A 27,210-nucleotide genomic window follows, 5' to 3' on the forward strand; every position below is an offset into this window, starting at 1 on the left:
TTAGCTCTTGATTCCTTCCTTAGGTTTTAATGTCTTGGCAAATCTCATTTTTCAGCATGATGTATAACTCTTCAATCTTCTCTGTAACAAATACAACTTGAAAACAGAAAACTCTCATAACAGCAACATGATAGTAAGTTAGAGAAAAAAAAACAAAGTGATCACCAAAGAGTTAATATCCCAAATGCAAAAAGGAAACATAGTTAATCACCATAGAGTTAATATCCCGTCTAAACAAAAATAGTCTGAAAAAGCATAGTACTTGCAATTGATAGCACTGGATAAGTGTACCTATTCTAATAGATCCATCACAGGCAAAAAACAATAACATGATATGTGTTTGCATTTGTCCATCACACACAAACTTGAATTACATTTTCTCTTGTTTCACATCAACCACTTTTTACTTTTTAAGTTGCCTAAATGAGGAGAACTAGTCAAGCAGACATCTTTTTCAACTACCTGAATCTTCAGAACCTGCATCCCTTGAATTCTTTTGAGTTGTAGCCACTAGACTATTCACTTCATCATCTTTGGAGCAATCCTGAAAAGTTGTGAAAGTGTGAAGGGTTTCATCTATTTTCCACTCATAGAACTGTATAGATTACAATAATTTATACTGGAAACTAGCTATAACCTAATGGACCCACTATAACGGGCCTAGGGTTTCAACACTCCCCCTCAAGCTGGAGAGTATAGATCATAAGCTCCAAGCTTGTTACAAATATATTCAACTCTAGGAGCTCTAAGGGATTTCGTCAAGATATCAGCTAACTGATCTGCAGAATTGACAAAGCTAGTTTTAATACACCCTGACACAATCTTCTCTCTAATGAAGTGGCAGTCAACCTCAATGTGTTTAGTTCTTTCATGATAAACAGGATTTGACGCGATGTGTAGAGCTGCTTGATTGTCACATATCAACGTCATTTGGGCAACATTGCCACATTGCAATTCTTGTAGTAGGTGTTTAAGCCACATAAGCTCACATGTGGCAAGCGCCATGGCTCGATATTCTGCTTCAGCACTGGACCTAGCGACCACATCCTGCTTCTTACTTTTCCAAGATATGAGATTACCTCCAATGAGAATACAATAACCTGAAGTAGAGCGTCTGTCAAATGGGCAACCAGCCCAATCTGCATCACAATACCCAACAACTTGTGAATGTCCTCTATCTTCATATAATAAGCCTTGTCCTGGTGATCTCTTGATATACCTTAGAACACGAACAGCAGCATCCCAATGAGAATCACAAGGCGTCTCAAGAAACTGACTCAATACACTAACTGCGAAGGAGATATCCGGTCGTGTGATCGTGAGATAATTCAGTTTTCCAATTAATCTCCTATATCGCTCTCGATCAGGCAATGGCTCCCCCTGTCCTGGTAAGAGTTTAACATTCGGATCCATTGGATTATCAACTGGTCTACTGTCCAACATGCCAGTTTCTTCTAAAATATCTAAGGCATACTTCCTTTGAGAAATAACAACACCACTGCTAGATTGAGCCACTTCAATTCCAAGAAAGTATTTCAGCTTACCCAAATCCTTAGTCTGGAACCAACTAAAGAGATACTCCTTCAACTGAAATATGCCTTCTTGATCACTCCCTGTAATAACAATGTCATCCACATATACTACAAGGTATATGCATTTCTCATTAGAATGACGATAGAAAACAGAATGATCAACCGCACTTCTAGTCATACCAAACTCACATACCACAGAACTAAACCTTCCAAACCAAGCTCGTGGAGATTGCTTTAAACCGTATAAAGAATGACGAAGTTTACATACCAGACCAGACTCCCCCTGAGCAACAAACCCAGGTGGTTGCTCCATATAAACCTCCTCGTGAAGATCACCATGAAGAAAGGCATTCTTGATATCCAGCTGGTGCAAGTCCCAATGATGAATGGCTGCCAAAGACAAAAGTAACCGAACTGAAGCAATTTTAGCAACCGGGGAAAAAGTATCAGTATAATCCAAACCAAAAATCTGAGTATAGCCTTTCGCCACCAGTCGAGCCTTAAGACGATCAATTGCGCCATCAGGGCCCACCTTCACCGTATAAATCCATCTACAACCAACCACAGTTTTACCAGCAGGAAGAGGAACCAACTCCCACGTGCCACTAGACTGGAGGGCCTCCATCTCTGTTAACATGACTTGACGCCAACTTGGATCCGAGAGAGCCTCACGAGTGGATTTGGGTATGGACACAGAAGACAGGTGAGAAATAAACGCAAAGTAAGGGGAAGAGACACGGTGATAACTCAGAAAGGTATATATAGGATGGGGGTTACGAGTAGAACGTCTACCTTTTAGAACAGCAATAGGTGCCTCAGCAAGATCAGTGTCAGATTGCAGTGGAAGTGGTGGAACCGCAGCCGGAGGATCGGACAGCACTGGCAAGTCACTAGGGACCTCAAGGACTGCAGGGCGAGGACGCCGGTGATAAACCTGAAGGGGCGGGTTAAGAGCAGTCGGTTGAACTGGAGGAACAGTGGACTGGACAAGAGGAAGTGGACCAAGATAAGGTACGGGGAGCACCTCAGAAACAGGGATCGTGTCTCCTGAGTTGGGCTGGAAAAACGGTGTGGACTCAATAAAGGTGACATCTGCGGACACAAAGTGGCGCTTTAGTGCTGGAGAATAACACCTATAACCCTTTTGGACACGCGAATACCCCAAAAAGACACACTTGACTGCTTTAGGATCTAATTTGGATCGACCTGGAGTCATGTCATGAACAAAACAAACACACCCAAAAACATGAGGAGGAATAGGGAAAGGATCAACAGAAGGACACAAAATGGAATATGGGGTGTCATTATTGAGAGCAGAAGATGGCATGCGATTGATTAGGAAACAAGCAGTAAGGATAGCATCAGCCCAGAATTGGGAATGAACATGGGAGTGTAACAACATAGTATGGGCAATTTCTACTAGATGTTTATTCTTACGCTCAGCCACCCCATTCTGCTGAGGTGTGTAAACACATGACCTTTGATGCAATATACCACGAGATGTCATATATGACTGAAAAGAATTAGAGAGATATTATTTAGCATTATCACTACGCAAAACACGAATGAGTTTGCCAAATTGAGTTTGTATTTCAGCACAAAAAGTTTGAAAAATCTGAAACAATTCAGAACGATCTTTCATAAGGAAAACCCAAGTGCACCTTGAATAATCATCAATAAAGGTTACGAAATAACGAAAACCCAAAAATAGAGTTGACACGACAAGGACCCCATATATCTGAATGAACTAAATCAAAGAGGGACGCAGCCCGATTATTGACTCTTCTCGGAAAAGACTGACGTGATTGCTTTCCAAGATGACACGACTCACAATCAAAAGACTCAATAGACAGACCTGGGACCATCCGTTTTAGTTTAGAGAGACTAGGATGACCCAAACGACTATGAATAAGTAAAGGAGACTCTGTAGAGGCAGAAGCAGCAACATCACCACCCCGCATGTAATAGAGGCCCTGTGACTCATTGCCAGTGCCAATCACCCTCCCCGTACTGCGATCCTGCACAACAACCGAATCAGCACAAAAGGTTATGGAACAATTGAGAGTACGGGTAATTTTACTCACAGAGATAAGGTTGAAGGGACTGTTAGGGACATATAAAACAGACTACAAAGAAAAAGATGATATAGGGGAAGCCTGACAACACCAATTGCTGGTGTTTGATGACCATTAGCTAAGGTGACCATGGGTAAAGTCTTAGACTTAGACACATTATGCAAAAGAGAAAGGTTACCGGAAATATGATCTGAAGCACTTGAGTCCAATATCCAAGAATTTGGAGTATTGGTGTGTGAAAGACAAACCAAAGATGAAGTACCAGCATTAGGTGTGGAAGATTCAAGGCGGGATGCTGCTTTAAGTTGGAGATACTCTTCATATTCCCTAGAGGTCATCTCAACTGGGGTAGAGGTTGGCTCATGAGTCTGACTCTCGGATGCAGCGGCCTGGACCAGATTAACAGAACGGGGAGGCCGACCATGTAACTTCCAACAACGATCTTTGGTATGACCATCTTTGTGGCAGTATTCACACCGAGGACGTTTGCCACGACGAACACCACCACCACTAGATGGTCCAGAAGGTCCTCTATCCACAGACCGAGTAGCTAGAACTGATGATTCTCCAATAGGTTCAATCGAGGGAGTTGAGGCAATACGAAGCAGTCTGGCAGTGGCTTCAGTGTAGGTAGGCACACTAGGACTAGATAGAATCTGATCACGAATGTGAACCTGGTCAGGCCGAAGGGTAGCCAAGGTCATCACCATAAAGAACTTATCATACTGCTTCGCATGATTTTCTGACGTCTCCTGATATGGAAGTAAATTATGATACTCCTGTTGTAAAGCTTCCATCCGACCCAAGAAATCCTGTGTACTCATATCAGCAGTGGAACGGAAATTAAGCATATTAGACACAAGGGAATGTAGCCTTTGGATATCATTAGTATACAATGACTTAGCTTTATTCCACACATCATAATAGGTTTCATAAGACTTGTAAATAAGATAAAGTTTAGGGTCAATGGATTGCCACAACATATTACAAAACAACGCATCTGACTTTTCCCAATCTGATTTCTTCGATTCTTCAATTTCCCAACCTTTCTGGTTAGATGGTCAGACATCCCCTGGCCTTTAAACCAGAGTTTTACAAAAGCAGCCCATGAAGTATAGTTTTCACTCCCAACCAACTTGTCCATAGTAATAGTAGGATACGAGGTAAAAGACGAAGCCATACCAACAAAATCAACAAACAGTGTAGAGGTTACCAACAAAATCAACAATCTGTAGCGTTTCACTGTTTCTGGCCAGCGGTGGTCGGAAAACGGCGGTGGCGGCCGGAGCACGGCGGCAGGGAAAACAGCCAACACTGCCGGAAGCGTCTCGACGAGACGAGTCCAATGGTGGTGACAGCGTCTCGATCGGAGATCGGAGGAGAGAGATATGGCCGGAAAACAGCAGCGGATCCCGGCGGACGGCGACGGCGCGTGGCGGCGCGTGCGGCGGCGGACGACGACCGGATTCTGGGCACAGACTCGCGACGAAGCTCCGGTGAGGCCTGTGGTCTCGGTTTGGGAGAAGAACCACCAGGCAGAGGTCGGAGAGAGAAGATCAGTCGCGGCGGCAGTGAACTCCGGCGGCGGTGCGGCGGGGAAGAGAGGGGAAAACCTATCTAGGGTTTAGGCTCTGATACCATGTGAAAGTGTGAAGGGTTTCATCTATTTTCCACTCATAGAACTGTACAGATTACAATAATTTATACTGGAAACTAGCTATAACCTAATGAACCCACTATAACGGGCCTAGGGTTTCAACAAAAGTCAAACATATTAGTGAATAAACTAATATTAGAAGGTAAGCTTTAAATTTTATATTTAATGGTGTTAATACCTTATAGAGTCTTCACTCCCTTCTTCATCTTATTCAATCATCCTGCTTATGAGGTTCTTCTCTTTGTTCTCATTTAGCTTTGAGCATTAGGCAGCAACTAATTCTTCATCCCTCAGTACTCTCATTACATTAAAAGCTGATGTAGGGCTACACATTGCATCTTTTTTATGGAGACTTTGAAAATTATTGAAATGCCAATGAGGCCCTCTAATTCTAGAGGATGTTAACCCTTACCTAGAAAGAATAAGGAACAGTTTATGTTATCAATATTATATTATTGCAAATTAGTTTACAGTTGTCTAATGTCATTATTGATTACCTGTTGATACTTTCAGAAGGTACATAGAAATCACCTTCCTGCATGAAGTGTAACACCAGTAAAAAGTAAGTTAATTTATTGCTTGCCATTTTTTTTTTTAAATTCTTATGTGTTAAGATTCAATACCTTGCATTTATACTATCGACAAAATCAAAAGTACTAACCTTTTGTTATTGAAATAGGTCAGATAGGGCAGTTACAAGCACATAACCATTCCTAAAATCACCAAATCCAGTAGACAGCGATAGAACAATGGTAGTACTGGCACTACGCATTGGATTGTTCTGCAGAGACAACCTAGTTGAAAAGTAAAAACCCAAATAAGTAGTAGGAAATGTACTTTTAAAAAATATAGATTAGAAAACGGATTGCATTAGAAGGTCAATAGAATATTTAGTGAAGTTTTAATATCAGTACTTGCCTACCACCAATGATCTTTAGAGTAGATGATTTTCCAGCAATGATCTTTTGGAGTGGGGAGTAGATTTCGAAAACCCTTCCCATCACATCTTTAGTAATAGAAAATATAATTGTCAAAAACCATTTAAAGTTCTATTCTAAGAAGATATTTGCAGATTTACTTACCAAAAAGCTCCTTGTCATTCACATCATCAAGATCTCTTCATATCATATGTTCTGGTACTTCATAGTGTGCAGTGGACTGATAGCCTTAACTGATACATAGAGAAGGCATTTTTTTGGTTTTTCTTGCAAAGTATTGCCTATACGATTCAGAAGCTGAGGTTGAAATAGTTGATCTCAATCTACCTCTTTATATAGAGGTAGAATTCGAACAGGACTCAACCTAGAGAAACGAAGAGTCCTCATTTAAAAAATATAGATTAGAAAACTGATTGCATTAGAAGGTCAATAGAATTTTAGTGAAGATGTGAAGTTTTAATATTAGTACTTGCCTACCACCACTAATCTTTAGAGTATATGGTTTTCTAGCAATGATCTTTTGGGGTGGGGAGTAGATTTCGACAACCCTTCCCATCACATCTGTAGTAATAGAAAATATAATTGTCAAAATCCATTTAAAGTTCTATTCTAAGAAGATATTTACAGATTTACTTACCAAAAAGCTCCTTGTCATTCACATCATCAGGATATCTTCATATCATATGTTCTGGTACTTCATAGTGTGCAATGGACTGATAGCCTTAACTGATACATAGAGAAGGCATTTTTTAGTTTTTCTTGCAGAGTATTGCTTATACGATTCAGAAGCTAAGGTTGAAATAGTTGATCTCAATCTACCTCTTTATATAGAGGTAGAATTCGAACAGGACTCAACCTAGAGAAATGAAGAGTCCTCATTGGAACAATGTTCTTAATGATTATGTTGTTTCAATTTAAAATCCTTTATCCTTTATTTTAAATTTTATTTAGATTAGTTTGAATTTGTAATTTGTAATATATAATGCTATTTGCGTATAGCATTCAGAACTCGTTCTCCAAGAGTTTTTGTATAACGCGTAGTTGCCATATTTATTGCTCGTTAATTACAATCACATTAAATTGGCCGTCTAAAGTCATCATTAAGCTCTGCTAAACGTGTTCATTGAATAAATAGAAAATTAAATAGCGTAGCAAATCAGACTCAAATCGCGTTGCATTAAACGGTCCCGTTTCACGTGAGCGGGAAAACAAAAATTGTAAGAAGTTCTGGCTTTATTATAGAGTTAGATTAGATTAGGTAATATGTATATACTTAATGAGTAACGCTGGATGTATCTCTCATGATATGACACTAGTTAATTGGTTAAATTTTCTTTTTAATTAATGGTGAGATAGTCAATTCATGGCTGGGCACCCAATGAAGAGAAGCCATACCAAAATAAAAAACAAAAAAAATAGGACATGATGTAATTCAAGAGGATAAGAAATATTTTCCATAATTTATTCATCTTTTAAGTTAAGGGTTTGCAAATATGTGACTCGCATTACAATTTAAGTTATGATTTTCGCTAAATTAAATCTTTTTAGGAGTAACATACACTTTAAAGATTGTCTAAATTTTCAAGTTATTCATTTTTTTTTCTCAATTTTACTCATTAAATACTCCGATCAAAATCTCATTATTTTAACTCAACATAACATTTATATCCACATATAATTTTCATAGAGGTAAAAATGATATTTGGCTAGCCCAACTATTCTTATGAATCTTGGGCCCTTATTACAAATAAGCTAGATTACCCATAAAGACATCTCTAATCAAGGGAAGGAAAGCGAAGAAAAGTATGGGGAAGAGAAGACACTTGCTCTTCAAAGCAAGAGATGAAAAGCCATAAAGCGGGTGCTGGCATGCATGAATGACGTGTTTGCACGCACGAGTAATAGTGGGGGGCGACTATTCCCACCATATCCTGTTTATATACCTTTAATTTCTATTTATACTTTTTGAAATGGCAAAAGAATGGTTTCAACGGTACATCATGAATGTTGATATTTAAATGATCATTTTGTTATATATATATATATATATATATATATATATATATATATATATATATATATATATATATATATATATATATATATATTTTTTTTTTTTTTTTGTTCTTGTGAGGTCAAGTCTTCCCGTGCGGTCAGTGCGGCATACACCATTAGATATGCATAAATGCACCATACAGTGTTTGAAAATACACCAGAATGAAATGCCAAAAAATACACCACACAAAAAAAATACACCACACATAATGGTGTATTTACGAACACTGTGTGGTGCATTTATGCATACCTAATGGTGTATGCCGCACTGACCGCACGGGAAGACCTGATCTCACAGGAACCTAACCATATATATATATATATATATATATATATATATATATATATATATATATATATATATATATATATATATTCATGTATCCTGTATCTTTGAAAGTCAAGTTTAATCAATACAATACATTCAGTTTTCATCTGGTATCAGTTCGCTACTAAGACTGTTTTGCAGGCACCTCCAGTTCCACATGCTCATCCTTGGGCTGAATCCGTTTTGCAATCATGTCATGACACGTCAGCTAGTACATGGGCATGTGGTCGTTCACGTGACCACTCTATAAAGCCAACCACACGGACTCATGCCATGACCACTAGGAGTCAGTCTCGTGCTCCACCTGTGGTCCTTACTACACAAGCTTGTCCTACTGAGCCCACTTGTTATATACACAGGCAGTTAAGTATCCCGAGTGGGGTGAGGTAATGGATCAAGAGTTCAATGCTCTTCTACAAAATCAGACATGGTGTCTAGTTCCTTCTCGATCAGATACGAATGTTATTGGGTGTAAGTGGGTCTTTCGTACTAAATGGAAGACTGATCGTTCAATTGAAAGACAAAAGGCAAGGGTAGTAGCAAAATGGTTCAATCAAGTTCATGGACATGATTTCTTTCATACATTTAGTCCAGTGGTAAATCCCACTACTGTCAGGTTACTTCTATCTTTAGCTTTATCCTCTGGTTGGGTTATTAGACAGCTTGATGTTCATAATGCTTTCTTAAATGGTAATCTGACTGAAACTGTCTATATGTGTCAGTCACCTGGATATATTAATTCTCAATTCCCTAATCATGTTTGTCTGCTAAAACAATATCTGTATGGCTTAAAACAAGCTCCTAGAGCTTGGTTTAATCGCCTATACACATTTTTACTGTTAGTTGGATTTAAGGCATCAAAGACAGATGTGTCGTTATTTCACTATTCGCATGATTCTGCTTCTGTGTATCTGTTGCTTTATGTGGATGATATATTTGTGATAGGAAATGATCAGAATTTAGTGAATAATTTACTGTCTAAATTGTCTACTACTTTTAAGATTAGAGATCTTGGTGTTTTTCTTGGGATTGAAACTATTAAATGTGATGATGGAATATTACTTGCTCAACAGATTACATGAAAGATGTTTTAAAACGTGCTGGTATGACAAAATGCAAGTCTCTACCTACTCCTATTCCTGTCTCGAAGTCTGTTCCTTTTTCAATGCAGATTTGTATGATGATCCTACGCAGTACAGGAGTCTGGCTGGGGCGTTACAATATCTCACAATCACACGACCTGACTTGTCTTTTGCAGTTAATCAACTTTGTCAGCATATGCATGTTCCTACAATATCACATTGGGAGCAACTAAAACATGTATTGAGGTATGTTAAAGGAACAATTACTTTGGTTTGTGCATAAGGAAGTTAGTGTCAATAGAACTTCATGCTTTTTCTGATTCTGATTGGGCTGGTTGTCCTGACGATCGTAAGTCTACTAGTGGTTATGCTATGTTTCTTGGGTCCAATCTTGTGTCTTGAGTCTGTAAGAAACAAAGCACTGTTGCTAGATCTTCTAATGAGGTAGAGTATAAAGCTCTAGTAGATGTTTGTGTTGCGGTGATATGGATTTTATCTTTGCCACGTGAGATCAATATTCATGTTCATAAGTTATGGTGTGACAATCTTGGTGCTACTTATATGTGTGCAAATCCGATCTTCCATGCTCGCACCAAACATGTTGAAATTGATTTCCATTTTGTCAGAGATAGAGTTGCATCGGGAGATATTCAAGTTACTTTTATTTCAACGAAAGATCAACTTGCTGATATATTTACAAAAGTTTTACCTGGTGCTAGATTTTCTTTTCTTAGAGACAAACTACATGTTACTAGTTTACCCTGAGGGGGAGTATTAAGACTCTATGTATTTGAGTTAAATGACTCCCTATCCTAGTGTCCTTGTAATTCTCTTACTATATATATTCTTCTATCTTGTATCTCTGAAAGTCAAGTTTAATCAATACAATACGCCAATACATTCAGTTCTCATATATATATATATATATATATATATATATATATATATATATATATATATATATATATATATAGACACACACACACCCATAAGCATTTTGTATGCGTGATGCGTGAAAATTCATGCCCAATATTAAAACATTGATAAATATAAATAATTACAAATTATAATTCAAATTATATATACACAAATAAGGTACGTATTTTAATTTACACACACATATATAATTTATCATTTATAGAAATTTAATTAAAATATAATCAACCATTAAATTAATTATATAATGATTTTAATAAAACTAGTAATTTACTCGCGCGATGCACGGGAAAAAAATTATGTTATTATAAATATAAATAAAAAAATAGAAAAAATAAAAATATTTTAAATTGTTTAATATAATAATATTTTTGAGCTTCCATTGGTCAAGTATTTATTATTTTTATAGAATACAAAATTATAATTAAAATTTTGTATGGTTAATATAATCTCTAATTATGTACATTTTCAAATAAACTTATAGAGAGAATTTACATAATTACATTGATTTATTCTTAATTGTATGTCATCTATATTATAATTTTCACAATACGAATAATAACTAAGATAATTACATTTAGAAAGCAAATTTCAAATTTTGTATGAGTAAATTTAAACTTTAATTGAACACATTTTTTTTATATGATTATATAATATATTCTTTATGCACATGGCATTCCATAAACTCAAATGTCATTTTATAAGTCCAAGACCACTTTTTGTGGAGATAATTCAAATGTATTTTTTTTCTTTTAAAAGTCCTAAGTTTAGACATCCAGAAAAACATTAAAGACCCATACGATATATACATTTATATATATATTTAAATTTTTATTTATGGCTTAAATGATTTTTTTTTAATTCTGGAGTCCAATAATTGACCCACGGCCCGCAACATTTGCTTTCTTCATTCCTTCTCGCTTCTGCCATTTCTTTGAAGCATTTGAGATGGAGAAAAATTATATGTAGAGGCTTGCATTAATTGCACTATTTCAGATATTGAATAGACTTTCATCGAAAATTTAATTAATATTGTAATCCCAAGAACCACCATAAATAACAAAAGCATATCAAATAGACTTTCATTGTAAAGCCAGAGATTTAACTAATATTGCATCGTTTCATATTTTCAATTAATCGGGAATCGGAATCCTTAATCCTAATATCATAACATTTAATAACTCCATTAATTCAATAAATGTAATCCTTTGTTATGGGCGAGAAAAAAAAATAGCTATTTTATTTTTCAAATGTTGTGCTTTATTATTATTATTATTATTATTATTTTTTATTATTATTATAGTAAAAGGTGTTGTGGCTATTTTATATTTATAGCTAGTAATAATAATAATGTTGATAATTAATTGTAACATTAATTATTTCCCAACCATATAGCTTTATTATATGTAAGATGATAATTAAACAATGGACAAAATATATGATAGATATAGGTGTATGGTAATAATGATGGAGTTATCAATGTTAGAATTAAAAAGTAACGGTGTTATAATGATTTAATTAGAGTATTTTTGTCTAACAAGAATCTAGTAGGGACAATTTTGTTTAATAACATTGAAGTGTACAACATTTAAAGTAAAATATATACAAAATTTGATAATATGGTAGAAGTACTCACATTTGAAAGTAAGAGAATATTGTAGGGACAAAGATAGTCTAAAAACATAATTAGTTTCAATCCAGGTTATACCCCTAGTTTATGTCCGTTTTTTCTGTTAATATTTTTTGTACCTTATGCTATACAAGTTGTACGACATAATTTTTTGGACAAAAATATCCCTGCCGTTATAACTTCAGTTATCTTTCCACATTATTATTACCATGTACATGCATACACAATATTTTTTCTTACATCCTTCAATGGCAAATTTGAATTCATTCAGGTTTTAATTAAAATGTTACCATAGTTATATTTAGTAATTTATTATTTCTATAATTCTTACCTCAAGAATATTAATATAAATTATACAATTATATATATATATATATATATATATATATATATATATATATATATATATATACACACACACACACACACACTATTATTTTTTTAAAATTAATATAACTAAGATTTTAATATTTAATTTTAATATTGGGCATATATTTTTTGCGCATCGCGCATATAAAATACTAGTCTTACAATATATATTAGAAAAATTTAAAATTAAACAAATTTATGCTATAATAACCTTTCTAGAAATACCATGCATAAAACAAAAAAAGGAAAAGCCATCAAAAGTTGTTGACACAATAAAAATACTTGAGCTATGTTTAAACATGAGAATTTATATGTATTGAAAGTTGCCTTTGAAGGACTGGTCCTCGAATGGGGACCTATCATCCAAACATTATTGAGTGAAAATACAATTACAATACAAACAAATAATACAAAATGACCCTGGGAAGTGGGAACAACCCCGACAACACGATAGTATTAAAATAATATATTTAGAAAAACAAAAACAAAAAAATTGAAAATTGCTTAAAATAGCTTAAAGCTTTCACCCCAATGAAAATTTTCTTCTGCATCAGAATAGAAAGTGTAGGTCTTGAGATTTCCATCAATTTCCAAACGAAGATAAGTCAAAGTGGTGTTAAATTTGGGCTGGGCCAGAACATGGGCCCCCAACTTTGAAGATTTAGCGACCTTGTAGTCCAATTTCAATGTTTGAGTCTTGGCATTGAACTTCACCTCCTCCAAACTACTCTTACCAACAGAGAACCACTTTGAAGAGTCATGATACAAAATGGGCCTGGCAGAGTTCTTGGTTTGGTTGTAAAAGCCCAACCTCGTAGGCTCAAGAATTATTGTATATGGGCCGTTGGTATTTTGGGTCTCTGAGGCCCGGCTCACCAATTTCTTTGGGCCAGATAGACGGAGAGACTGACCCACCAAGAGAGTATCAGTGGGGTGATCAAAACTTTGCCAGACAAAATTGCCCTTGGCGTCATGAAGTACCATGTTACCATTTTGTAACAACTTGAAGCCGACCACCCCCTTGTTGGCCGTCTCGGATTGCCACGCCACCCGACCGTCAACGTCGGCAAGGACGAGATTTCCATCCTGTCGGAGCTCAAAGATGGCGCCGTCACGAACCGGCTTTCCCCGGTTGGCTTCCCACACCCATCGCATGCGGAGCTCCGAGCGGACCGTGCCCATGCGTAGTGCTAGGGTGTATGCATTCGGAGTGGTGTTGTAAAAGCAAAGCTGAAAAGGATTGCTAAACACATCAACAACACGATAATCGGCTCGGTATTCCACAACGTAAGGGCCTAGTTCCCCTTCATTCACAAACTTGAAGGTGTTCTTGGCCGGAACTTGGGCAAAACATGTAAGGATCTGGATGGAAACAACGAGAAAGATGAGAGTTGAAGAGTACGATGAGGGAGACGACATGTTTTTCAGGTTTAATTTGTAACTTGCTTTGATGAGTTTGTATGGTCCATAAGGTTGTGAGAGGCTACTATATATAGAGGATGAAGATTGGGTGCAGAAAATATAAGAGGGAATTTCATTTATACGATAATGTATTTTAATTAGCTGTCATTGACTCGTTGTCCATTTATGAATACATCTAGATTTTGCATGGGGTCAGCTAGATATGGTCAAAGAAAGCCACTTGCACAGTTGCACTCATTGCTGGGGTGATATTAATTAAGACAAATGGAAAAATGATAGGTTGTTTATTAACTCGAAATTTTTGGAAATTTTTAAAAATTGAAAAATAAAAAACAGAAAATATGTTTACTAACACAGTTTTCTGTTTTGAAAACTGAAAATAATTTTTAGAAATTTTTAAAAAATTAGAACACACTTAAAAACTGTTTTCGAAATGGAAAACAGAATTATATATCATCTATTTAGTTATATGTCACTATAACCACATTACTATGATTACATTCATTATCATCTTATTTTACTTATCACTATCTTCAATCTTTTCTACTTACTTTACTTACTTAAACATAATTTATTTGCTTACATTTTAAAGTTAGACATTATTTACATTATCAAAATTAAGAATTAAACTCTATATAACGTTTTAGATTTTGATTGAACCCAATAGATTATTAGTTCAAATATTTTTAATTATGTTACATCATAATACAAGTTCGGTCTAGCTAGATATCGGATATTGAAATCTCACATATATTAAAATTCAAAGTAAAAGTTATATCTACTATATATATATATATATAGGCTATTTTTCTGGTGCGAACCATTAATAACGTGCGAACTAGTGTACCAATCCAGATCGTCGATATGCTTGATCATACGGCCCAAATATTGCATGCTTCAATCGGAACGCTGCACCACGCACCATGTGATACCCTCCCCTATTTACGTAACCTCCCCCAACCGTGTGTTATAAGAATCCGACAACGCATATACTTCTGATTTCTCGCGTTGTTTACTGTGCTGACGTCTCCTCCTTCACCGACAGTGGCCGTTCGGACGAAGCGTGACGATGGGCGACTCCAATGCGAGTGCATCACTAGGTTCACCCGCATGTTTTTCTACCCCCCTTCATGTCTACCGCCCGTTGTTTGTTTTTTACCCCCATAACAATTTAACAACGTGTTTGTGCAGGGGATCGAGCGGTGATCCCGGAAGCGGAAGCCATCGATGGTTTTACGGCGGGGTTGCCAAGCGAAGACCAACAATGGACGCATGCTGTGGACGTTTCAGTACTGCCAGCGGTGGGGCGTGTATTCAACACACTAAACGAGGGCATCCAACACTACACCAACTACGCCCGAATAATGGGGTTTGACGTCCGCTGCAGTAGCGTGAAACGAGACCGAGCCGGAGTTATCTACTCACGATATTTGGTGTGCAGCCGGCAAGGGGTCAAAGGTGGTGGTACGACACTCCATGCCCGGGTTGACGGTGGTGAAGCTAAGCGTGAGCGCCGCCGTCGGCTTTCGAACAGGGTTAATTGCGGAGCCAGAATTGGGTTTATAAAAAAGGGTTCTGGGAAGTTCGTTGTGACCGTTTTTGTTGAGAAACATACGCACAAGTTATGCTCGGAGTCGTCTAAACTATTCTTGCGGATAAACCGACGGCTCGACGTGGCCAAACAAGCTTTTTTAGGTAATTGTATTAAGGCTAACATTGGTGCTTCAACCGGACTTCGGTTTTGCAAGGAGGCAACTGGGTCGTATGCTAACGTCGGTGCAACCGACGTGGAATTTCACAATTTCAAACGGGACGTCCAAACCTACGTTGATGTAGCTGATGGCGAGATGATTATTGCAACATTCAAAGCGAAACATGAAGTCTGTAATGAATTCTTTTTTGATTACCATCTGGACGAAGAAAACCGACTCACGAGACTGTTCTGGGCTGACCCACTCGGTAGGCGGACATTTACTTGCTATGGTGATACCATCTCATTCGATGCGACCTATGGAACAAACAGGTACGGGGTTGCACTTTGTTATTCAATTAATTTGTTTTCATTGATGTCCGGACAAATCTCATAGACAGTATGTGAATTGGTACACCATTTTTGTTGACCGAATTATTATTTGTAAAATTGGTACTCCCTTCACAACTGTTGATTATTGTTTAATTATATACCATTGGAATAGATTTATTTAATAATGAAATGCTAGTTACGTAACATGGAATTCGATGATCCTATGAATTTTTGCATCGTTTTCTGCGCATATTTATTAAGACACCTGTGTAGAATATTTTTTAGCCTACGTGTTAGTCAATTTTGATTTGCTGCTAGTTACTAATATTGCATACATGCAGTTATTAATATTGCATTACATGTGTAGTATACACGATAATAGTATTAGCCGGTAAGTAGATCACAGTTCCCTTTTAATTGTGCAGGTATAGTATGGTGTTTGTGCCATTCACCGGTTCGACAACCACAAACGATGCATCACTTTTGGGGCCGGACTCCTCACAAAGGAGGATGTTGATTCATACAGCTGGCTATTAGAGAGATTTACATGTGCAATGGGCAAGATCCCAATGTGCGTCGTGACCGACCAAGACCCAGCAATGAAAATTGCTATCGAACAAGTATTATCAAAGTGCCGACATCGCTACTGTATGTGGCACATCATGACTAAGGTTAATGAAAAGCTAGGGGGTGAGTTAGCTAAGGACACAGAGTTTCGCAAGAAACTAAATGCTATTGTCTGGAACGAGGGAATTCGCAGCATTGAATTTGAGGCAGCATGGAAACTACTAATGGACGAATACAATCTATCAAACCACCGTTGGTTCTGCAAAATCTTCGGTGAAAGGGAGAATTGGATCCCTGCTTATTTTTCAGATCTGCCCATGTGTGGGCTGTTGCGAACCACATCGCGGTCAGAAGCAGAAAATGGTGTATACGGTAGATTCGCACGTCCCCATTCTAGTTTGGTAGAGTTTTACATGCAATTTGAGAGCGTGTTGGGAACGCAACGATATCGGCAGGATAAACTGAACGCAAATTGCGAGGGTCACTTGCCAGAGTTCAAGACGCCACTAGCACTCGAGCGGCATATTGCACAGGTGTTCACCATCACTATTTTTTACGAGTTACAAAAAGAAATAGAAGCAGCTTGTTTTTCTTGTTCTGTGGTTGGTGTACGACACGATGGTGATAGCACTCATTACGACATTGAGGGTGAGCACAACAGTATTGCAACCGTGAACTACAAGGCAGGCGGGGCTGGTACGTCTTGCAGTTGCAACTTATTCAGAAGAATTGGTCTCGTCTGTCGACATATGTTTGTGGTTTTCCGGGGTGCAAAGTTGGAACAATTACCACCCGAATATATTGTGAACCGGTGGTGCAAGCACCTTAACTGTAGCGCGTGTAAGGGGATCCCATATGCAAGTGATAACCCACCACCCGTAGCAACCCAACTGTGGGCTGAGATCAACACATGCGTTGGGTTGGCAGGTAATAGCATAGAGCGGCAGGCACGGATGGTCTCGGTACTAAAGGGTCTTACAGCTGAATTTGGAAGTGATGGCCTAACTGTGAGCCCTGTTAAGGGTAACCGTGCTGCAATACAAGCATTATGCGGCGTGGAGCCACCACAATCCATAACTATACAGGCCCCACCCCAAGCAAAGGACAAAGGCACCGGGAAGCGTATAAAAAGCAGCAGGGAGATAGCAATTGAGAAAAATGCCAAAGTCGGACGAAAGTGCGGGATTTGTGGTAAATACGCGCACCATAACGCACGTAGTTGCCCTTCAAAGTAACTTTTTTTGGAAACTTGTATAGTGTTTTAATTGTTCTATTTTTATTCCAAACTACTTTCGAACCTATTTTTTGCTTCGTTTTCTGGATTCAACGTAATGTGTACATTCCATTTAGTACAGCATGGGCGTTTTAAACATTGTCCCCATTTTAATTTGTACATTCCGTTTTGCACTTGTCAAGCTGTAATGTGAATTTAAATTTACACCCGGTCCCACATTTGCTGTAATGTGCATTTAAATAAGACGTCTTACACTTAAATTTCGTGTTTACAGTTGGCAAGCTTTGTACCGCCGTCTGCCCTAATGCATGCACATAACTAATTTTTGTGTCAAAATTAATTAACTCCCAAAGCATGCATATAACTAATTATTGTGTCAAAATTAATTAACTAATAATGACACCAAATGCATGGATATCCCGACTGAGTATACAACAATTAATCTTTAAAACTGAATCATTTGCACGAACCCGGATTGCAAACTAGTATACAGATAATCAAACAAATATAGGTTACAAACCATTCAAACATGCGACTAATCAGATAATTAACAGGCGAAATCGGATATAAACAAGTAGACGAAGTAAATCTAATGCACTGCACCGTCCTTAATAACCGAGCTAGTATTCAATACCACCAACGACTAAGATAAACTAACCAAAGCATTCAAGCATGAGACTTGCGCTATGCCATAATGTTATTGCCAACAAAATGTAAATAAACCCCAAATATTTACGGTCCAATTACTACCAAAATTTATCCCAGGCTGACACCACACGACACGTCCTTGATCACCGATGTAGTTGCGCTAATCTTTTACGTTCAAACCCTGCAACCCGCGTTGCAATCCTGTTTGTATGGGCGTTAATCACGCTGAGCAGGATATTATACATGTAGCGCGTGCGTAAGTCGAGTAGTTGCAGAGCATTCCCTCGCTGCAGGCCCGTATCCCAAGTCGCACAGCTCTGCCCAGCATATGCCTCCATGTGCCGCATCGTGAAGACCCCAGATTCCACCGTTGATGTGGTATCCCTCCAACTCATCTGCATCCTCTTCGGTTTCATCATTTGAAGACGTGCAGCTCGAAGCCCTTGCATATTGGAGTCCAGGTACGCACCCAAGCACATGATCTGCAACAAACCCATTAATACTAATACCAATAATAATACCAATACTAAACCCATTAGTTACCTAACGCCTGTTCTACAACCAAAAAATAGAAAGGCAGAAATCACACTGAGCAAACATCGACACATACCAGATCCTCTGGTGCACTGCCATACATTTCTTTGTTAGTTTTCTTCACAGACGAACTGTCAATGATGTCAAATCGGGAGTGGTCAAAACTGATAGCCATCATGTAATATGTGCCATTGTCGAAAATTGGGAAAACAAACTGCATTTGCATTCAAAAGAAAGATTAGTCCATGTAAAGTAAAAGTCGTTGCAACTACCTTAGAGGGACAGGTATGTCACCAAATCTACGTCGGCAGTCCCCCACGGCCAATCCTCTGCAGCTCCCCATCCATGCGCTTCGCAAACCACCCAATCCTCGCATCCTCGTTGGCCGAAGTTGCAACAACGATCCCAACCTGCATTTACAGTTGCTAATAAGACGGGGTTTGAGAACAAGTTAACCCTTAAGCTGTTAGGTTCATTCATTTCTGCATAAGCAAATATATACATATATAGGTCAGCTAGTCCCTATTTACTATATATCTGCACTCAAAGAAATATAAGAACAAGCAAACAAAAACCCCAACCTGTTAACCAATATCAATTAAAACTGCCCAGGTCTAAAAAAGGACACGAAGGTTGGTACAAGACTCATCTATTATTTGCAATGCTGCAACAAGAAAGAGTAATACTTAACAGTGACAATTAAATCATTCTGGCCAGTTTGTTGCTCTTTCCCTTTCCACATACCAATTGCCATGAGAGATTGTTCAAGTTATCCATCTAAACAGTAATAAATAACAATGGCAATTAAATCATTTTTCATGTTAATATGTGATTATTGAATAACTTGAAGTACCTAAGTGCAGAAGTACTGGTGATCATATTGGTTTATTTACAATATTTTTTGCAGGCTCAAACAGGTTATCCTTATCCAGATCCTTATTATAGAAGCATTTTTTGCTCCTTATGATACACAGCCATATCCACAACATTTTCTAACAAATAAATAAAGCAGATTTAATGGTAATTGAAATTGCAAGCTACACGCAAAAATGAGAGAACAAGACTTGAACCTAAACAAAAATAGAGTTTTATAGAGTTTTATGCTAGTGTGCATTCTATAGCCTTACCGTCGTGCTAGTGGGCAAAAACAGCCGGGTAACGCCACCAGATCTGTCCACCTTCTCCCGGGCATTCATGACATAGCACCAGGCATCAACAACGGTCTTCAACACGTTCGTCTTCTCCCTTAGCGTTTGGATTTGGGCCCACTTTACAGTCCGTCCAGCGTATTCGAATAGCACCTCATCGCTAAATGAGAAGACAGATAATGAAAACGTTCAAATAAGAGAACCCACCAATAACTTTTAATACTAAACAACATACGAATGAATATAACTTTTAATCTGCTTACCGTCCACCCTGGGAGTTACTAAAAACCCACATCCACAAAACATACACATGGGGCAGTATAATAGTTGGGTACCCAGACATGGGGCTAAAGTACATCCCTGGCGATTGGCCCTGTTGCACAATCGGCTCCTTCCCTCCGTGTGTTGGCCCGTCCACCAACAGTGGAACTGTGTGCGGTGCTGCCGGGTGTGATGCAATACGTGGGGGGTTTGATTCCTACAACTATCGACCCAAATAAACCTCTGACCTCACACTATCAAAGCCATATGACCTAGTATACCTGAGGGGGTAGTGCACTGTGCCTTGGTTGAACAAGTGGGACCTTCCCTATGTGCTTCGGCCCATCTATTCTAGTTGGAGTTGTGTGCGGTACCACCGGATGTTCTGCACCACGCGTGGGATTCGGAACCTGCAACTGTTGGGCAAAAAATAAACACCTGAAATTACACCATCAAATCCATACGAATTACTATACCTGAGGAGGTGCTGCAGTGGGAACCGGTTGGACAAGTGGCTCCTTCCCTTTGTGCTTTGGCCCACGCACTCTAGATGGAGTTGTGTCCGGTGCCATAGGATGTGATGCAACACCCGGTGCGGGGTTTGGTACCTGCCATAGATGGAATATAATAAAGATCTGAAATGACAATGGGAAAGCGATATGAATTAGTATACCTGAGAAGGTGGTGCAATAGTATCCGGCTGTTGGCTCATGTTCCCCATATGGCCGCGTTTTGCAAACTCCTGCGTCATCCCTAAGCTAAAACTTGGCATATCTGACACACCGAGAGTCCCGGTTGCAGCCAACTCGGCCTGGTCCAACTCCCTAATAAAGTCTGCATCATACCACACAGGCCCTTCACTGCGACAAGGTGACAAGGCGGCTGGTTGAGGAGCTGACGTGGTTGCCTTGACACGCAACTTTACAATACCGTCCAACCGTCCCACTGCGTCTACCAACCTCTGGAAATTGCACTCCCCGCGAGCTCCGTCAGAGTACTGGGAAAACAGATCAATTACTCATGTGGTCAACGTATCCAAATCAGCGGTGATACCCACAACCGCTTGGCCGAAATCCTGCACCACATCACACAAACAGGAATGTCACCATGCAGCCTACAAAGTGTCCGAAATATACGGCACGACAAAAAACATACCATGTTCTTCAGGCTAGAATGATCGCAAATAGGAGCACACACTTGACCCCGCCCAAAGCCTCCAGAATCAAGCTCATCCCGCTCGCGTGCCTTGATGACATCCGTGGTCCACCCAACCACCACCGGGATCGCCCTTGGGACCTCCCGCACACCCACGGCCACCCTATCCAAATACAAGAGCTGTAACAAAACCACACGCACCACCGTTAGCACAGTTAAAACACACAAAATCTAAAAACCTAATATCACTTACAGTTAAAAACAGCAATGGGCCAGTGAATTTGCGATTGGTATCCTCGGTCCAACTCCGATGTGTTGCACCCAATGCGCCGATGAGGTACCCACACCAGTCGAGATCCTTAATCCTGTCCACACTACTTAAGATGTGGACAGTCTTCTGGTTTGCATACCCATTCGGTGTGCTCGCAACCAGGGTGGTCATCACTACAACACTAAAGTGTATCTTGAACCACAGGCCCCCATCGCTCAATTCCAACATCCGTTCACACAACGCCTTAACTGTAATCCTTCCCCTCCGTTGCTTGACCTCATTCCTCCAGTCCCGCAACTCCGGGCTAACAACCTGGCTATCCCGTTCACAAATCGAAAGTGGTCCACTTGGCAAGCCAAAAACAGCTGCAACATCCTCCTTGGTGACAGGAATGTAACGGCCATCCCCAAGGTTGATCCTCGTCTTGTCCGGGTCAAAATTGGTGACTAACCAATGCCCCAGTCGCAGCGGTACCTCAGTAATGTTAAACCCCAACAGCGCACCAAGGCCAATTGCCCTAACGTCCTCCCTTTGCCTCGGAGTTAGTGTTCCCACGGCATTTGCAAGGTACTTCGGCATGACCCGTGTGTTGATTTGGCCTGCGGTTGAACGATGCACCCGTGGTGGCTCCCCCACCTCCTCATCCAACACCAACGGCGGGGTTTGGAAAATGTCATCCTCCCTGCTTTCATCGTCACTTAGCTGAACTGGATATTGGTCATTCGAGCCTGTGCCCATCAATGACAACAAGTCATCGCATAAGAGATTATATCCACACCGTTTAACACACATGCATTACTGGTTTGAAAAAATAAGCTAAATACTAGTTGCTATTCAATTTAAGAAGCAATACTAGAATATTGTTAATTGTTAATTGAAATAACTAATTTCTTCATCTGTAGAATCAAAGTTGTCGCTCTGTTCTTTAAACTGGAACCATGGTGTCCCTACTTTCTCATTCAATTTTCCATTCCAACACTCTTCAGCCTTTTTAATGAGGATTCAAAATTAAACATTCTAATTGTTCTGGTTTTGCTTGGTTCCAGGTCAGAGTACCAATATTTGGAAGAGAGCATAGTGTTACCCATTTTCCACTAACATTTTCAAACCCCCTCCACAAAAACAGACACTAGCAGAATGGAAAACACAAGATATCAAACCCCCAACCCCCCTACTTACAAAGATACCTACACTGCCCGCAATCCCTATTAAATATAGGCAGATAGCAACTAGTATTGAATGGCAGTTCGAAACACAATGGAATTGGTTACTAAAAAGTGATTTGAATTCCGAAACACAATAATTTATACAATGGTGTAACCCCTAATCCACCGCCCCCACACCCCCGAGAAGACCAACAGAAAATTACTCACCTTTCTGCCCTAGTAGCCGCGCCACCCTCCTCCGTGCTGACACCCTGGACGCTACCCCCGACGCCGCGCGGTTGAACCCGCCCCGATGGCCGGAGCTAATATTCCGGAGCCGAGACCGCCGTTTAAATGACCGGGACACACATGCAACCCTGCGAGACCTGGACGACGGCGGAGTAACAGGGGTCAACTGATGGCCATGCCTTCTGCGCTTCGACCGACGACAAACACCGTTAGACCTCGCCATGGAAATTTGAAAGCTGTCCGATGGGATTGCGGTGGGGTTCGAATGATCAGCTCGATCGACAGGCAGGGATTGAGCAAGACTGAGAGGAAGAGTCGAAGAAGAACTAAAACTCAAAATTCGAATCTATGTGGGCCACGATCTAGTGGATCGAGTGCACATAATGTCTGTGCACTACCGTTTGTGGCCATCGATCAACAAAAAAATGAACGGATGGAAAGAGTGCATACGTTCACATTTAAGCCCAAGTCCACACCTGAACAGCACTATATATGGCTATTTTTCTGGTGCGAACCATTAATAACGTGCGAACTAGTGTACCAATCCAGATCGTCGATATGCTTGATCATACGGCCCAAATATTGCATGCTTCAATCGGAACGCTGCACCACGCACCATGTGATACCCTCCCCTATTTACGTAACCTCTCCCAACCGTGTGTTATAAGAATCCGACAACGCATATACTTCTGATTTCTCGCATTGTTTACTGTGCTGACGTCTCCTCCTTCACCGACAGTGGCCGTTCGGACGAAGCGTGACGATGGGCGACTCCAATGCGAGTGCATCACTAGGTTCACCCGCATGTTTTTCTACCCCCCTTCATGTCTACCGCCCGTTGTTTGTTTTTTACCCCCATAACAATTTAACAACGTGTTTGTGCAGGGGATCGAGCGGTGATCCCGGAAGCGGAAGCCATCGATGGTTTTACGGCGGGGTTGCCAAGCGAAGACCAACAATGGACGCATGCTGTGGACGTTTCAGTACTGCCAGCGGTGGGGCGTGTATTCAACACACTAAACGAGGGCATCCAACACTACACCAACTACGCCCGAATAATGGGGTTTGACGTCCGCTGCAGTAGCGTGAAACGGGACCGAGCCGGAGTTATCTACTCACGGTATTTGGTGTGCAGCCGGCAAGGGGTCAAAGGTGGTGGTACGACACTCCATGCCCGGGTTGACGGTGGTGAAGCTAAGCGTGAGCGCCGCCGTCGGCTTTTGAACAGGGTTAATTGCGGAGCCAGAATTGGGTTTATAAAAAAGGGTTCCGGGAAGTTCGTTGTGACCGTTTTTGTTGAGAAACATACGCACAAGTTATGCTCGGAGTCGTCTAAACTATTCTTGCGGATAAACCGACGGCTCGACGTGGCCAAACAAGCTTTTTTAGGTAATTGTATTAAGGCTAACATTGGTGCGTCAACCGGACTTCGGTTTTGCAAGGAGGCAACTGGGTCGTATGCTAACGTCGGTGCAACCGACGTGGAATTTCACAATTTCAAACGGGACGTGCAAACCTACGTTGATGTAGCTGATGGCGAGATGATTATTGCAACATTCAAAGCGAAACATGAAGTCTGTAATGAATTCTTTTTTGATTACCATCTGGACGAAGAAAACCGACTCACGAGACTGTTCTGGGCTGACCCACTCGGTAGGCGGACATTTACTTGCTATGGTGATACCATCTCATTCGATGCGACCTATGGAACAAACAGGTACGGGGTTGCACTTTGTTATTCAATTAATTTGTTTTCATTGATGTCCGGACAAATCTCATAGACAGTATGTGAATTGGTACACCATTTTTGTTGACCGAATTATTATTTGTAAAATTGGTACTCCCTTCACAACTGTTGATTATTGTTTAATTATATACCATTGGAATAGATTTATTTAATAATGAAATGCTAGTTACGTAACATGGAATTCGATGATCCTTTGAATTTTTGCATCGTTTTCTGCGCATATTTATTAAGACACCTGTGTAGAATATTTTTTAGCCTACGTGTTAGTCAATTTTGATTTGCTGCTAGTTACTAATATTGCATACATGCAGTTATTAATATTGCATTACATGTGTAGTATACACGATAATAGTATTAGCCGGTAAGTAAATCACAGTTCCCTTTTAATTGTGCAGGTATAGTATGGTGTTTGTGCCATTCACCGGTTCGACAACCACAAACGATGCATCACTTTTGGGGCCGGACTCCTCACAAAGGAGGATGTTGATTCATACAGCTGGCTATTAGAGAGATTTACATGTGCAATGGGCAAGATCCCAATGTGCGTCGTGACCGACCAAGACCCAGCAATGAAAATTGCTATCGAACAAGTATTATCAAAGTGCCGACATCGCTACTGTATGTGGCACATCATGACTAAGGTTAATGAAAAGCTAGGGGGTGAGTTAGCTAAGGACACAGAGTTTCGCAAGAAACTAAATGCTATTGTCTGGAACGAGGGAATTCGCAGCATTGAATTTGAGGCAGCATGGAAACTACTAATGGACGAATACAATCTATCAAACCACCGTTGGTTCTGCAAAATCTTCGGTGAAAGGGAGAATTGGATCCCTGCTTATTTTTCAGATCTGCCCATGTGTGGGCTGTTGCGAACCACATCGCGGTCAGAAGCAGAAAATGGTGTATACGGTAGATTCGCACGTCCCCATTCTAGTTTGGTAGAGTTTTACATGCAATTTGAGAGCGTGTTGGGAACGCAACGATATCGGCAGGATAAACTGAACGCAAATTGCGAGGGTCACCTGCCAGAGTTCAAGACGCCACTAGCACTCGAGCGGCATATTGCACAGGTGTTCACCATCACTATTTTTTACGAGTTACAAAAAGAAATAGAAGCAGCTTGTTTTTCTTGTTCTGTGGTTGGTGTACGACACGATGGTGATAGCACTCATTACGACATTGAGGGTGAGCACAACAGTATTGCAACCGTGAACTACAAGGCAGGCGGGGCTGGTACGTCTTGCAGTTGCAACTTATTCAGAAGAATTGGTCTCGTCTGTCGACATATGTTTGTGGTTTTCCGGGGTGCAAAGTTGGAACAATTACCACCCGAATATATTGTGAACCGGTGGTGCAAGCACCTTAACTGTAGCGCGTGTAAGGGGATCCCATATGCAAGTGATAACCCACCACCCGTAGCAACCCAACTGTGGGCTGAGATCAACACATGCGTTGGGTTGGCAGGTAATAGCATAGAGCGGCAGGCACGGATGGTCTCGGTACTAAAGGGTCTTACAGCTGAATTTGGAAGTGATGGCCTAACTGTGAGCCCTGTTAAGGGTAACCGTGCTGCAATACAAGCATTATGCGGCGTGGAGCCACCACAATCCATAACTATACAGGCCCCACCCCAAGCAAAGGACAAAGGCACCGGGAAGCGTATAAAAAGCAGCAGGGAGATAGCAATTGAGAAAAATGCCAAAGTCGGACGAAAGTGCGGGATTTGTGGTAAATACGCGCACCATAACGCACGTAGTTGCCCTTCAAAGTAACTTTTTTTGGAAACTTGTATAGTGTTTTAATTGTTCTATTTTTATTCCAAACTACTTTCGAACCTATTTTTTGCTTCGTTTTCTGGATTCAACGTAATGTGTACATTCCATTTAGTACAGCATGGGCGTTTTAAACATTGTCCCCATTTTAATTTGTACATTCCGTTTTGCACTTGTCAAGCTGTAATGTGAATTTAAATTTACACCCGGTCCCACATTTGCTGTAATGTGCATTTAAATAAGACGTCTTACACTTAAATTTCGTGTTTACAGTTGGCAAGCTTTGTACCGCCGTCTGCCCTAATGCATGCACATAACTAATTTTTGTGTCAAAATTAATTAACTCCCAAAGCATGCATATAACTAATTATTGTGTCAAAATTAATTAACTAATAATGACACTAAATGCATGGATATCCCGACTGAGTATAC

General features: G+C 39.9%; 5 protein-coding genes across 5 annotated transcripts; 4 read left to right on the forward strand and 1 right to left on the reverse strand.

Annotated features, from left to right (window-relative positions):
- Positions 1–12,890: 12,890 nt before the first annotated feature.
- Positions 12,891–14,068, reverse strand: LOC109187503 (epidermis-specific secreted glycoprotein EP1-like). Its single transcript, XM_019337708.1, has one exon. The coding sequence runs from the start codon at positions 14,019–14,021 to the stop codon at positions 13,107–13,109; it is 915 nt and encodes a 304-aa protein (XP_019193253.1). The 5' UTR covers positions 14,022–14,068; the 3' UTR covers positions 12,891–13,106.
- A 1,025-nt stretch (positions 14,069–15,093) lies between these two features.
- LOC109187925 (protein FAR1-RELATED SEQUENCE 5-like) lies at positions 15,094–16,584 on the forward strand. The gene is made up of 3 exons (XM_019338340.1): positions 15,094–15,124; positions 15,216–16,047; positions 16,473–16,584. Exons 1-3 carry the CDS (start codon positions 15,094–15,096, stop codon positions 16,582–16,584), a joined length of 975 nt encoding a protein of 324 aa, XP_019193885.1.
- Positions 16,585–16,601: 17 nt separating this feature from the next.
- Positions 16,602–17,849, forward strand: LOC109187934 (protein FAR1-RELATED SEQUENCE 5-like). Its single transcript, XM_019338350.1, has one exon. The coding sequence runs from the start codon at positions 16,602–16,604 to the stop codon at positions 17,847–17,849; it is 1,248 nt and encodes a 415-aa protein (XP_019193895.1).
- Positions 17,850–24,022: 6,173 nt separating this feature from the next.
- LOC109187945 (protein FAR1-RELATED SEQUENCE 5-like) lies at positions 24,023–25,513 on the forward strand. The gene is made up of 3 exons (XM_019338364.1): positions 24,023–24,053; positions 24,145–24,976; positions 25,402–25,513. Exons 1-3 carry the CDS (start codon positions 24,023–24,025, stop codon positions 25,511–25,513), a joined length of 975 nt encoding a protein of 324 aa, XP_019193909.1.
- A 17-nt stretch (positions 25,514–25,530) lies between these two features.
- LOC109187946 (protein FAR1-RELATED SEQUENCE 5-like) lies at positions 25,531–26,778 on the forward strand. Its single transcript, XM_019338380.1, has one exon. The coding sequence runs from the start codon at positions 25,531–25,533 to the stop codon at positions 26,776–26,778; it is 1,248 nt and encodes a 415-aa protein (XP_019193925.1).
- The last annotated feature ends 432 nt before the right edge of the window (positions 26,779–27,210 follow it).

The sequence above is a fragment of the Ipomoea nil genome, unplaced genomic scaffold (genome assembly GCF_001879475.1).
Source record: "Ipomoea nil cultivar Tokyo-kokei standard unplaced genomic scaffold, Asagao_1.1 scaffold0191, whole genome shotgun sequence".
NCBI lineage: Eukaryota > Viridiplantae > Streptophyta > Magnoliopsida > Solanales > Convolvulaceae > Ipomoea > Ipomoea nil.

Excerpts from the sequence above, each read along its gene's own strand:
- LOC109187503 (XM_019337708.1), bottom strand. The coding sequence starts at position 14,021 with ATGTCGTCTCCCTCATCGTACTCTTCAACTCTCATCTTTCTCGTTGTT.
- LOC109187925 (XM_019338340.1), top strand. The coding sequence starts at position 15,094 with ATGGGCGACTCCAATGCGAGTGCATCACTAG. Across the intron at positions 15,125-15,215 it reads CAATGCGAGTGCATCACTAG|GGGATCGAGCGGTGATCCCG; the intron begins GTTCACCCGCAT and ends GTGTTTGTGCAG. Across the intron at positions 16,048-16,472 it reads GCGACCTATGGAACAAACAG|GTATAGTATGGTGTTTGTGC; the intron begins GTACGGGGTTGC and ends TTAATTGTGCAG.
- LOC109187934 (XM_019338350.1), top strand. The coding sequence starts at position 16,602 with ATGGGCAAGATCCCAATGTGCGTCGTGACCGACCAAGACCCAGCAATG.
- LOC109187945 (XM_019338364.1), top strand. The coding sequence starts at position 24,023 with ATGGGCGACTCCAATGCGAGTGCATCACTAG. Across the intron at positions 24,054-24,144 it reads CAATGCGAGTGCATCACTAG|GGGATCGAGCGGTGATCCCG; the intron begins GTTCACCCGCAT and ends GTGTTTGTGCAG. Across the intron at positions 24,977-25,401 it reads GCGACCTATGGAACAAACAG|GTATAGTATGGTGTTTGTGC; the intron begins GTACGGGGTTGC and ends TTAATTGTGCAG.
- LOC109187946 (XM_019338380.1), top strand. The coding sequence starts at position 25,531 with ATGGGCAAGATCCCAATGTGCGTCGTGACCGACCAAGACCCAGCAATG.